General features: G+C 32.9%; 2 protein-coding genes across 5 annotated transcripts; one reads left to right on the top strand and one right to left on the bottom strand.

The window, feature by feature from the left end:
* Positions 1 to 696: 696 nt before the first annotated feature.
* On the top strand, positions 697 to 8631 carry LOC149962960 (solute carrier family 38 member 10-like). 3 transcript variants are annotated; one of them, XM_090180275.1, is made up of 14 exons: positions 697 to 855; positions 1757 to 1874; positions 1939 to 2056; positions 2211 to 2256; positions 3440 to 3533; positions 3928 to 4068; positions 4936 to 5057; positions 5126 to 5228; positions 5533 to 5715; positions 5778 to 6008; positions 6077 to 6260; positions 6325 to 6420; positions 6502 to 6557; positions 7320 to 8631. In XM_090180275.1, the coding sequence occupies exons 2-14, from the start codon at positions 1782 to 1784 to the stop codon at positions 8571 to 8573; spliced, it is 2721 nt and encodes a 906-aa protein (XP_090036401.1). In that variant the 5' UTR covers positions 697 to 855; positions 1757 to 1781; the 3' UTR covers positions 8574 to 8631. The 3 variants fall into 3 exon arrangements, with proteins under 3 accessions (XP_090036401.1, XP_090036400.1, XP_090036402.1); XM_090180274.1 differs by having other exon boundaries at positions 1707 to 1874; XM_090180276.1 differs by lacking the exon at positions 6325 to 6420 and having other exon boundaries at positions 1707 to 1874.
* Positions 8599 to 13403, bottom strand: LOC149962959 (exocyst complex component 7-like). Of its 2 annotated transcripts, XM_090180277.1 has the most exons (19): positions 13269 to 13403; positions 13021 to 13186; positions 12704 to 12788; positions 12528 to 12633; positions 12346 to 12463; positions 12240 to 12284; positions 12054 to 12177; positions 11912 to 11981; positions 11606 to 11842; positions 11302 to 11526; positions 11175 to 11234; positions 10817 to 11048; positions 10632 to 10752; positions 10469 to 10564; positions 10306 to 10405; positions 10204 to 10245; positions 10086 to 10130; positions 8859 to 8992; positions 8599 to 8802 (listed from the first exon to the last, which is right to left on the bottom strand). In XM_090180277.1, the coding sequence occupies exons 1-19, from the start codon at positions 13296 to 13298 to the stop codon at positions 8700 to 8702; spliced, it is 2139 nt and encodes a 712-aa protein (XP_090036403.1). In that variant the 5' UTR covers positions 13299 to 13403; the 3' UTR covers positions 8599 to 8699. The 2 variants fall into 2 exon arrangements, with proteins under 2 accessions (XP_090036403.1, XP_090036404.1); XM_090180278.1 differs by lacking the exon at positions 10086 to 10130.
* Positions 13404 to 13440: the final 37 nt, after the last annotated feature.

Here is a 13440-nt window from a genome sequence, read left to right as displayed (position 1 = left end):
CTATAGCGGGAGATAGGTGACGTCATTCTCTCCGGTGACATTAAATTCTTGGCGCTCTGATTGGCTGAGATCTGGCGTCGTCTGCCACGGCGTTTGGGCCATTTGCCAGTTACACGGCAGCATTCTAGTTACCTATGAGATTTCTATGTCCATATCTATCTCAATCAGATTGAGATCAATCACGTCAGAGTCGGATTCGGCTTGAATCTCGAAGAGTCAAATAGAAAAAGCTTATAAGAGAGTTCATAAGTGTATAATATTAGAACATAGTGTGACACTTCCTATTCTACACCTGCAAAAGTTTTATTGAGAGCAGAGAGTTATTCACAAGACAGACTGCATTATGGGCTTCATCGTAGTTTTGCGTCCGCTTGCTAAAGCGTCACACTTAGCCTTTGACAGCCCCTCGCTAGGAGGAGATTTTCTTCATGTGATGAGGTTACCGTTACTAGCTCTCAATAAAATATTCCCCAAGGTGACAAACTTATTGAACAAAATTATAGACTTATGGGGAGTTGCGTATCTTGATTTAAATTTAGTGGCTTTCTCTTCGTAGCTTACGACCAACCTAGGTCTTTGACTTATAAGCAAAGTTGGCCGCCTGGTAGCAGACAATATTCTGCTTACGTCGCACTCGCAACGCTAACTTGACGTATAATTATTTCCATAGCAATATTTTCAAAACAATCTTTTTCAAATCGACAGTGTTTACTTAGTTTGAAGCTAAATAGTTATCATGTTAAATTAATTCAATTATATTTCTGTAGTAAAATTTAGTAATTTATCAGTGGTTTTATTTAATTTAAACTGAGTCGTTCTTTTCATGTGGCACAAAACGTATCTGATAAAAGTCAAGTGAGTAAAAGACGTTTTCTTGCTACAAATTTTTCTCTAATCACTGTATAAAGAATTTAACAATATTTGGAATCCTTAGAAGATAATAATAATTGGCATAGTCTTAAATTTATATTGTTAAAAAATTTACCCGAGGCATTGAAATATGTGGGTGGTTTGATTAAAAACAATTTGGTTTGAGATTCATTCAATTTAGAAAAGAAAACTCACCAACTTTATCTTCTTAAATTCCATTTATTATACTCGTTCGAAACAGCATGTTTGATGTAGAGAATTAATGCACTCATAGCTGATTAAAAGAGTTTTATAATAATAGTAATTGTAGCGATGCTAGTGACTAGCCGTGGCATGGTGGCTATTCTCCACCTACTCACGTATCATGCAGAGACATGGTCACTCTCGAAAACAGCCAAATGAGCTTATTATTTTATAAATATCTTGGACAGTAATTGACGTATTTTGATGCTTGTAACTTTTTAAATTAAAAAAAAAATTAATCAAAGAATGGAGCTACACATCCGTCATGCACAGTTACCCACCCTGACATAAGTCTTGTCTATTTCAAATGATTTTAGCAAATTTTTGAATGCCTAACTTGGGTTATTATTCTTACAAATTAATCATTATGGAGTCCAGGAAGTATTAGAAAATTAAAATTAAAAACCGCAGTTTGATTGTTGCATGAGTTCCAATGGGGCATTTGTAATCCAAAATTCCAAAGTCTAATTAAACAGTGGAAACATTAAAAATCAAACTTTTCGTCCTCTTTAATGTTTTCTCTCCCCATATCTTTGAACTTAAATAAAATCTCACTCCCGTGTTTTACACCATGGGAATTTATATTATTACAGTAATTAATTGAACCACATATCTGATATCTCATGTGTAACAATTTTTGTAGGACCTAATAAACTATATCACCTAACATGAGTACTGACGGAAGTTTTCGCAGCGTGATCAACTTAGGTAACAGCATTATTGGTGTGAGCATTTTAGCCATGCCATATTGCTTCCACAAGGTAAGTTAATTAATCTAAAATTTAAAAAAGGATAAATTTGGTCTTAAACAAATTATGCCGGTAGTGTGGAATACTTCTCAGTGCACTTTTGATACTGTCAAGTGGTTTTCTGACCAAAGCTACTTGTCACCTTTTACTAAAAGCAGCCATTATGGGACGCAGAAGAAACTTTGAATTCCTAGGTCTGTGTTCCTAATATAAATATCATTCGTAACTTGTAGTGTTATTATTTTGCTATGGAGCAGATTTAGGCATCTATTTAAAAAAATGTAAATAGATATTTAGTGTTATTCTTTTATGCTATTTTGAAACTGTACTTTTAATCATTTTTTTTAGCATTCCATACTTTTGGGACCATGGGAAAGTTTGCAGTTGAATTAGGGTATTGTTTGTTTTTGCTTTTAGCCAAGGGATCAGACATTACTAAATTTATCATATCTTAGAAGAACAATTTTTTTAGAGGTGTCCAAATACCTTTTTTTGACAATTACCAAATCAAATATTAAAACGTGGAATAATTTGGTTAATTATTTTTGGAGTAAAAGTCTTAGCCACTTAACTGATTAAACACCAATTTACTTTTTTTTCGCAATTGAATGGAATATCAATTTTTTTCTATCCTCGTTGACATTTAATTGATCAAATAGTGATTCAAATATCGTACGGTTTATCAATTTTGTAATAAAACAATGATAATTTTAAAAACAAATGCTATATGATAGCAAATTTCAATAATTTTAGTAGTTATTTTGAATTCTTATTTTAGTAAACTCAAACTGGAACTTACTGTTACTTTTATTAACACAATCATGTGGCCTCAACGTTTTTGCTTTGATTTTGATTTTACTTTGCTTGTCTAGAAAATCTAGAACATGTCACTTTAACCAGTGGTCTAATAGGACTGTATCACTAACAATAGAGATTTTTTATTAAGGAAACAGGGCACCTAATATTGTTAGTCCGGTATTGCTTAAATAAGAGAACTTTCATCATGACACCTATAAAGTGTAGGGTTGCAGAATACCACCCTGAGTCACTAAAGAGAACCACTAAACATGCATGATGTTCTCTGTTAACGATCTTTATATTCAACAATAAACGAAAAGCTGGCAGTTTTTTGAACAATTTGGGAACTATTAAAAATACCAAATTCTTTCCACCCCATTTTAGAATATCTGACTACTTGACGAGTGAAAGCGAATACTCGCAAACTTTTAATGGTATTCAATTTAAATATTTGGTGTTGCTAAATAATTTTCACATCCCTATGTATTTAAAAATTCATTGATAAATGAATATTACATATCTTCTATCTTAACTTTCACTTAAATTTTTGAATGATTATTTAAAGTAACAGGCAACTTATACCAAATCTCCAAAATAATCCAATTCAAATCGCTTTACATTTCAAAAATTAAAATATTTGTTAAGATTATTACAACGTGGTCTTTTTTGTGTGTGTTTTTTTAATTTTCTAGACCCGTAGGTGTCTGAACCCTTGGATTTTTTTTTATTAATATACGTTTATTTACAAGCTTCTTTATACAAATATTGCAATGTTTTAGAATTATTGGTTTCTTATTGGGAACTTGCATAGCGTTTTTTGTCGTTGTCGGTGACTTGGGACCTCCCTTAGCATCAGATATATTTTCATTTGAGGTATTTATAGATAAATATATATTAAATAGACCGATACATGTATGATAAGGAAGGTGATCCTCAGAGACTGATTTTTAAATACCCAATGTCTAGCAAAACGGTGCTAAACAGTCAACAACGTTTAAATTTTAAATTATCTCAAAACTGAAAAATATCTTGTTTTGATATTCTTTTTTATGCGAAATTTTTATGAGTTACATTAAAGTGCTTATAATAATGTTATAGTTTTAATTTGGCACCATCTAGAACAAATAAACGCATTAAAATTGAACCTCTATGGGCTTCCCTCTAAATATTAGTTTCCCTGGATGAAATTTGTGAATCGGTCTATTTCAAGTAGTTGCGTGGGAAGCAATTTTTAAGATCTTTCGTAATCAAATTTTCTTCAATATAGAACACCCCAAAGTTACGAGTTGAGGTGCTTTTATTTTTGGGGTTCTTTGTTGGTCTACCTCTTGGTCTTTTGAAAAGAGTAGACAGTCTCTCCGTTTTAAGCACGCTTTCAGTTTGTTTTTACGTTTTCCTTATTTTGAAGGTAAAATTTTGAAAAGACATTGTTTGCCAGTGGGATAATATTTAGCTAACCTGGAATGCATGTTCTCCCATTTTTGAAATTAGTGTCATGCTAATATCAACCTTCAAGTTTGTGTTCAGCTAGCAAGTTGGCTTTGACTCCTTTGAGCTTGCGAGTTTAAAGTGTAACCTTTTCTAAGCTTAAGAGTCCTTAATCTGTTTTCAAATTATAATAATAGCATAATTTTTAATGAGATATCCTCTTAACAAATTTTAAATATTAAACGAGTTTTCCAGCAAGGTTTTGACTTTCCTTTGATCTAATATTCAAAATATTAACAAAATTATAAAATTTCTAAGTTTATTAAAAATTTTCCATGTATGTATAGAACTTTATCATTCTCAGGCTTTTTCCATTTTTTAGAGAAGAATGCACACTTTGATTCCTTCATGATTGATTAGTCTTAACTTAATTGCACTTTGAATTCATAAGCTCAGCAGGCTCCTCGACAAGGTGGTCCAAGTCTTGAGCCTAGCGCATGAACTTGAACTCAATATCAGTGCTCAATTTAGGGGTGCTCGTATGTACCTATCATATACCATATGGGTTAATTCTATGGGTATTGCATTGGGTGGCACCATCAGAGACTGACCACAAAACAATTGGTCACCAAAATTTTCCATTTGATCTCAAGAGGATGTTCTAGTTCCAAGTGCTAGAATCTGCTTAATTTAAAGTAAACCATGACACTGTGCTGTCTATGGTACCTCTAAATCCATTTAACCCTTTTATCAAAAAGTTCCATGTCGAGGAAATCTCCCACTGGCAAACAGTTTCTGTTTTGGAAGATATAGTTTGTACTGAAATATAATTCTTTACATATTTTAGATTTTAATAGAAGCACTACCAAATTTTTCCTATGAAAAACTTATGTATGAAATGAATTGGTGGCAACCATCTGGGTTGTTATCGTGCCTTCCAATATTCGCTATGGCGCTATCCTGTCAAACGTGAGCTTTTTAAATGCATTTCCATAATCCAATATTTTGAAAGGGATTAAAAATACGTATAATTGTAGACAGCTTTTCGAAATATTTGACACCCTTAATGATCCCAATTTAAAAAGAATGGATTCAGTGGTCAGTTCTGCTGTTCATCTCTGCAGTGCTGTTTATTCCATGGTTGGTTTTACTGTGTATTTCCTCAGAAAGACATAACGCTACTTTACTTTTGATGATTATCCTGTGTACCTTATTTATTTATGCAAAAAAGACTGTACAACATCAATTTTTTCCCTATGAAAAAACCATATTTTTGTGACAGTCAATCAAACGCTAGAGCTACAATGTAAAAGTGTGAAATAATTTACTGCAACAAAATACTATATGAAATTTTGCATCAAAATAAGCATTACAAGTAGTGTTATGCATTGTTGGATTTGATTTACAATTGACAATTCTTAAAAAATGATTTAACACCATTTAGGTTGGTCTATTTGGTTATGTAGCTTTCTACAACCAAACCATAACTGGAAATATTCTAGTCAAACTTCCAAGCACAGATTTGACCAAAGTGATAAAACTTTGTTTCGTTATGACTATAGTCGTTAGTTTCCCGCTGTGCTTGTTTCCATGTCGCTCTAGTCTACATTCATTACTTTTCAAACCTGTAAGATTATTTTCTTGGTTATTGTGTCATAATCATTCTTTGACTTTTATTAATATATCTAGGGAGTTAGCATCCATGACATGCCTGGAAACTTTATTCCAGATCATCGTTTTCGTTTACTAACATTTCTACTTGTTGCTGTAACAGTTGGCACTGCTATTATGATCCCAAATATTGAGTTTGTATTGGGAATTTTGGGATCCACAATAGGAGCTGTGATCTCTTTTATTTTGCCTGCAATGGTTTTCATTCGTATGACTAACAAAAACACCAATGAACGAATACTGGCTAAAGTAAGTTTTGAAAATCTAAACTAAGCCATTCAGTTTCTGATTCTAAAATGCTGGTGCCATTTTAAAAGATGGTTCTTTGTATTGGAATGTTCATTCTTATCGCATGTTCATACTCAACATTACACGAATCAGCGAAATCTCAAGAGCCAGTTCTAAAGCTACCTCTCGACGTTTTACCATTTTCACCCAAATTACCAAAACTAGTGGATGAAAAACCTCTGCCAAAGATTGAAATTAATATTCCCTTGAAATGTAATATTTATTTTGCTGTAAAATTTTTGAATGTTGAAACTACCATTTTTCATTGTAAATTTAGCTAGCGATAATCAAGTTTTACCTAACATTCCCAAACTTGAACCAAAACTAGAACTTGTACCGATAAAAGATGATTTACCTTTGAAAGTTAAAGATGGTACAATCTATATTCTTTCATAAATTTTTCTAGGATTCTATTGTTTTGAAAAATTTTAAATGAATTTTTTTCCATCTATAGATATGAAAGAAAGTGAAAAGAGGCAAGAACCACCGATTCCCCAGGAACCAGATGAGGTTTTTATTTTATTACTTATTTTTAACGTCAAAAAGACCAGGAAATTGGACATTTATCCAAATCTTTTGCTCATCCCAGAAAAATTTTAAATCCCTTGAAATTCGACTTTAAAATTGAAAATACACAGCAAAACTATAATTGATATCGTACGTAAGGTATGGAGAGAAAAAACACCAAAACAACTGAGTTGGGAGTGCATGCTCAACAATTTTTTTGTGGCTCAACTATTTTAATGGATTGGGAATTGTTTTTGTTGCAAGGCCTCAAAAATTTCCCATCCCAACATGGTTGGGGATGAAAACTGGGAGATCTTTGACTTTCAATGTTGCGTTCAGGGTCCTTGTATAATACTTAAGCCAATTTGTGTATAAATTGTGAGGGAAGGAGGTAGTGAAGTTGAAAAGTAGAACCTTAAGGGAGTTGCCTGGTTGGAATCGCAAAAACTTAGAAAGATAATTAGATAGAAACACTGCCCCCAGCTATGCAGACCAAATACGATAGGAAAGACCACATATTGTGTACATAGTTCAACACACTCTTAATCTATTTTGTGCTTTTTCTTTTGGTAATTATGTCAATTTTGCTGAAATTATTGTAAACTCTATCTCCTTTCAAATTCTTAAAATCAGTCTAAAATGCAAAATACTCTAAATAGAAATATCCAAACCCTCATTTGGTTATCTCGGTAGTCTAAGAAAATTTAGGTTGGGGATGGGTATTTCAATAATACACATTTTAAAATTAAACTATTATATTTAAAGCCTCAACAAGCTGTGATTCTAGAGGAAAAAGAAAAACCCAAAGACATTGTGCCACCTATTTTAGATGTTAAAAATAACGATGTTGAAAATGATTCTAAAGCTTCTAACAAGAACCAAGTTGTGTCTCCTCAAAACCCAGTGTTAAATGATATTCATCCAGATGCCTTGAAAAAGGAAGATAAAGAGCTCAAGAATGGCCGAGTAACTCAAAATGGTTCTGATCAACTTGAAAAGAAAGCTGAGAAAAAAGCAATTGAGGCTGAACGAAAGGCAGTTGCTGCCGAAAAGAAGGCCGAAGAGGCCTCTCAAAAACAAGATGAGCTCTTGCGAAAAATAGAAGCACAACAAGTTGAACAGAAAAAGCTTCTCGAAGAACAACGTAAATTGCTACTGGAGCTTAAGGAACACAAGGAAAGTCACAGAATTGAAGATGAAAAGAAACTCGCAGAGCCAGTGGTCAACACGGAAAAGAGCCAGTCTGCCAATCATAAATCCTTGCCTGATCAAAATTCACTCCAGAATGGTGTCATTAATGACCAACAAATCAATAAAATAAAGCAGAACAATGTTGATCTGGAACCGAGAACCATTGATAAAGTACCTAACAATCCAAATGTCCCTAAAGTTGCAGCACCTCACTTGGATACGAATAATTTCAAAACTGAACCTAAAATAATTAAACCTGAAACTGAAATTAAAAAACAGAAACCCGACAGTGTTCCTGCAAATTCTATCAATTTAGAGCCAAAGCCAATTCGTAATTTGCCAAATGAGCTTTCACCCGAAAAGATTAAACAATTACCAGTTCCTATAAAAAATGTAGTCCCAAATAGTCCTAAGAATTACACTAACAATCAACCCCAACAACCTATTGTAGTTGTTGGTCGAAATTTGGATGGAAAACAAGTGAATGTACCTGTTTCAAATAATAATGCACAAAACCCAAATATTCATATATCCCAAAATATAAAGTATAAGTCACAATCGAATAATGAAGTGATCCCACAAAAAGAAAGAGTTTCCAAAACAAAATTAGACATTCCAGTAGCCAAGAGATTATCAGACAGTTTTCTAAACACTAAAGAAAGTAAAGTTTCAAAGAGATCGGTCAGTGTTGACCCAAATTATGTTGTGTTCAACATATCCAAGCCAGATGTGGCAGAGATTAACCCACCTAAAATATCTTTTGCGGCCGTTAAAAATGATATTAGGAAACTCTTATCATATCACAAAAAGAGGAAGAATAAGAAATGAATTATCAATGTTAAGACATGTAAAGTATTTTTGAAATAATAATGTTTTATTTAATGAACAGCTAATTTTTTATACTTATATATTCAAGGTTTACATAATTTAAATAAGGTTTTTTAAATTAAATAATTATGCCGCTGCATCAAAAAACTTATCAATTAGTTCAGAAACTTGAAGCGGGGTATATTTCAAATACTTGTCAGGGTTTTTAGTGAAAGCTGTATTTACGTATCTGAAATGACAAGTGTATTCACTAAAACGTCTTTTCTAGATTCGTTTTAAACTTACTTATCATAAAAGATTTGATATTTGGGTAAGATATATCCCTTGTTATCACGTTTTAGACTTTCTCGCAGTTCAACTGTGGGAATAGCGTAACCCTTTTGGATTCGATAGACTTCTTCCATTTCTTTGTTGAATCCCTAGTAGATAATCTTATGTACTTTTTGTAAGGTTATAAAAGTGAAAACACAATGGTTAGATTTAAAAACTTATTAGTCATTCTGGTTGATGGGGCAAAGGGTTCGTTTTGGTACACTTAAACGGGTCATAAACCCAAAACACCTTTAGATCTACCGATTCTACGATAGCTATAATCCTTTTTATATGATATTTTGAAACTAGATGAAAAGCTGAAAACTCGAGAGCCAAAATCATTTTGATTTTAAACTTTGAAGTAAGTACCTTCAGAAACAGTATTTATCATGGCTGGCATTAGGGTGAGGCGACTGCTTTTTCAGTGGCAATTTAGTTTTGGGTTCCTATCTCATGCTGCCTAGAGCCCTGCCCACTATATTGCTTATTATTATTATTAAACGGGGAGATGGAAAAGAGTTGTGCGCATTTCAACCAGAGGACCATAGTGCAGCCCCGTAATGCTTAGCCTGGTGTTTATGATACTCTTAATTATGTTTTGATTTAATTATTAAGCGTTAGTTTTACTTTTAAAAGCTTTTTAATTTTCCATGAATTTTTTCTGTTAAAAAAAAATCTGTAATTATTCACAGCACTAAATTTGTTGGTGCTATACGTGGGAAACTTCATTATCAGTTTTATAATACAAAATGTGTAAACTAAAGTCTTGACACCAAAATGTCATTCCAGATAATTATGGGCTCTTGACTCAGTAAGGGTTTAACTCCATTTTATAATTCGTAGCTTGCTCGTGGGTGTTGCTTCGGTTTGTTGCCACGGTAACGCATCTTGGTCAGCCATGACATTAAGACGCCCATGATGGTCATGTGATTATTTCACAGGACCGTGTGGCGTTTTACTTCGTGATCTGTGACGTCAAATTAATGTCATGTCGCCTGTTTCAAGGCGTGGCTTAGCTAGGACAATACCAGCAAGCACCCAATAGTCAATGGTTCAAAATAATTAATTTTAAGACTGTCAAAATTTAAATAAGTCATGCTTTGAACACAGCAAAAAGTAAGGAGATAAACATGTTAATAGGGACATTTCATTGAAAAATTCAAGTTATCTGTTTCACTTTCAGAGAAAAATTAAGCTTACAGAGAACCTATCTTTAATAGTTCTTTCTTTACGCCTAAACGATGACTAAAAGAAAAATAAACGCGTTATGCCTTCTTAGCCGTAGTTTGTCAGAGTCTTAAATACAAAACCAACTTACTGTGAACCTATCTTTTATATTTTGCTTCTCCTTGTCCTTTAACTAGGTATAACAAGAGGGAATTTAAAATCTTGAATCACTCTCATGGAAAATATACCTTACTTTCATTGATGAATTTTGAGATAATGTGTTTGTAGACGCTGTTCTTTGTTGAGACAAAGGTTTATCAACTTCCATGATATAATGAAGAACTCGACTCCAACTAAATTAGAAAAACATAGCATTCAGACATGGATTTATAAAAATATCATAATTCCCGTTTAACCTTTGCGAGTAAACTCGTTTCTGTTCTCTAATTTCATCATTGTAATGACTTTCTAAGTCATTATTAAACTCTGAAACAATCCTTAACAAAGATGAACTGAAAGAGAAGATTTCATTACGGCAACTGGACTTGGTTGCTTAAAATGTTTGTTACGCGCACTTACCGCTGTAAAGATTTAAGAATATAAGTTAAATTGTTTAAACGAAAAATGGCTTTCAGAAATGGGTCATTATATATTTCACTCTTGTTTTGTAATGCCAAGCCCAATGCAGCTAATACTCGAGCTATATTAAGTATTTAAGGTAATTAAAAAATAGGTTTAACAAATGGCATTTTATTAAAATTCACTTATGTATTGTGCCAAAGAATATCGACTCAAGTCTTGGCTACTTTTGGGTGCCTTTACACTAGATGTATCGGCAATGCATAAAACAACCCCTGCCATGTCGACAAAATCCTGGAGTTGCTCCAGAAGAATCATTACGTTGCTTGTTAATTCATGAACAGTTCCATCCTTTGGCATTTTCGTTTCTTGATCATTCTTTATGTTCTCGATAAACTCTTCTAAGGCTTTATTCATCTATGTTTAAAAAAACATATTTTTGATAAAAAATGCTTAAATAATCTGTTAATGTAGCTTTTCATGGATTTGCATTTATGCATTCAGAACTGAAATTACTTGAAAACACTTAAGTAAAATACTAACGGTAATTTGAGTTGTTACTAGTAAGCTTTGAAGTTTTGAACGAGTCGGTGAATTTTCAACCTATAGTAAAATAATTTTAAAATTAAAATTTTTCTAGAGGATAAAAATTTTTTCTTTTTATTCTTACATCTAACAACAATTCAAACTCGGATTTCATTGAAGAAAGGTGTCTTAATATTGGAAACAAAGTCAAAGCAACTGAGAAGTCATGTTTGGCGACACATTTCTTGACCCTTGAAATTAGCGCATCCCCCTCACTAATGACACTATCAACACCAGGTTGGATGATTCGCTCAAAAATTGGAACTTGATGATCTTCTGGTATTATATCTTGCATCAATTGTTGTTCACTCTGTGAAAAAATGATGTTGGTGCTTTGTATTGTAAAGTAATTTGAATGAGTTGTTTGAAAAAGCATAAAAATAAATAACCTGCATTAGCTTATGCAAAGCAGTCACACAGGTCAAAAAGGCTTCAATTTCTTGATCGGTAATCTCATCCTTAGGTTCGGACATTAAAGCGTTTTGCAGCTTGTGACCAAAAGCAGATGCTTCTACATTAGGTGAGTATTTCATGATAGCCGCTGTTGCTTTTTTCATCAAGGCCTGTTGAATTTTTTTTGACGCCTTTTTAGACGGAGTATCACGTCCTAAATTTTTTCGACCACCCTAAAAATCAAAGCAGGTCTATTAGTTTTTGCATCAATGACAAATAGGTAGCCAATAATTCTGAATTACCAGCATGGGTGAATTATGAATTGCCATCGTGTTGCTATTGCCACTACTTGATTTTTGATGCTCCTTCAGGCTAATTAATTACAAGTAATTAGCTACAATGTATCTAGCAATTAATACATTAGTTTGAAATAAAAAGCTATACCCTTGAATTGATTTTTGAAATGTCTGTGATCGTATTGCTGAATATATGTTAGTGTAATCTTCATTTTCATTACGATTTTGTCGAAGCCAATTGGCAATCTGAGTGAGCTCCCTGATGACTTTTTCTTTACGGAAAATAAGAGATTTTCTACAAATTCTTAGACAGGGTGTAGTACTTTAACAGTACCTGGTAGCTGCTCTAGAACCATCTTATCTTCTTCTTGAGTTAATTCTAAGCACAACAATTCTATTATAACATTATTGCCAAAGACATTATAGCATGAATATTATACCGTCATCAGAATTGACCAAATCCAACAAGACGATAGGTGGTACTGGTTTGCTTGCTCTAGACAACAATGCTCGAAATTCTCTTTGTAAGGCATTACCACCAGCTTTATAAAGCGATGTCTACATTTTGAAATATAACCTATATTTATATATCTATTACGATTCCTTTCTTATGCTATATTACAATTTCTTCTAGTTCATCACTATTTGACCTATTTTTAGAGAAAAATTCTTTGGCACTACTCAGATCATCCATGCTTTTTAAGAATATGTTTAAGTTGTCATTCAAACTGGAAAAAAAATTAATATTGTTTTAAAAAATGTGAGGGTGATATGAAGAAAATTAAATTTGAAAGTTACCCATCACGAATTACCGGTTCAACTCGCTTAGGTATAGAAAAGTATTGTATAACAATATCCAGGTTTTTCAGCGTGCTTTCGATATCTAAATAAAACTGACTTAAGTCTGAAAATTTGCTTGTGGTATTTCAGTGGCTGACTTTAAAGAAGAACAAAAGCAAAAATAGACTTTTTGCTTATTATAATAAGCAATATTCTATTTAGCGGAAATCTTCCTTTTAACGGTGGTTGTCCCTGTCATGCCCAAATATTTATACAGAGAAAACCACCAAAGCCACCAATGTTTAATCATGGTTCCAGGAAGTAGTCAACGTTACTTTCTTGCCGACGCTGAAGATTCTCAGTCTCGTGATAAACTGGGAGGATTGTTTTCTCTAGTTTTGCAAGTCGATCTTCAAAAGAGGTAAGTATACCACTCATTCCATTGGCCAGTTGATTGCTTTTTTGCATAGTTTCCTTTAGTAATGCCAAATTATACATTTCCTGAAAATAGCTATTTATTAGCAGTGGTAGAATTCTAGTCTAATGGCTTAGACCTAGGATTGCTTAACATCATAAATTTTACCTTATCTAACTTTACTTTTGCTTCTTCCATTTTGTGTAGAGTAATTTACAAACTTAATTTACCAAAAAAGTTTAATTTTTGTTTTTTTAAGAGTAGTGTCATGTCAAGAACGCCCAGATTTTGACATTTTGTAAGCCTTGGTTTTCATATAATATGCAAAACCCCCGCCAGA

The sequence above is a fragment of the Leiobunum rupestre genome, chromosome 1 (genome assembly GCF_980474605.1).
Source record: "Leiobunum rupestre chromosome 1, qqLeiRupe1.1.hap1, whole genome shotgun sequence".
Lineage (NCBI taxonomy): Eukaryota > Metazoa > Arthropoda > Arachnida > Opiliones > Sclerosomatidae > Leiobunum > Leiobunum rupestre.
Note: the sequence above shows the minus strand (reverse complement) of the source record. Positions and strands in the feature narration are given on the sequence as shown.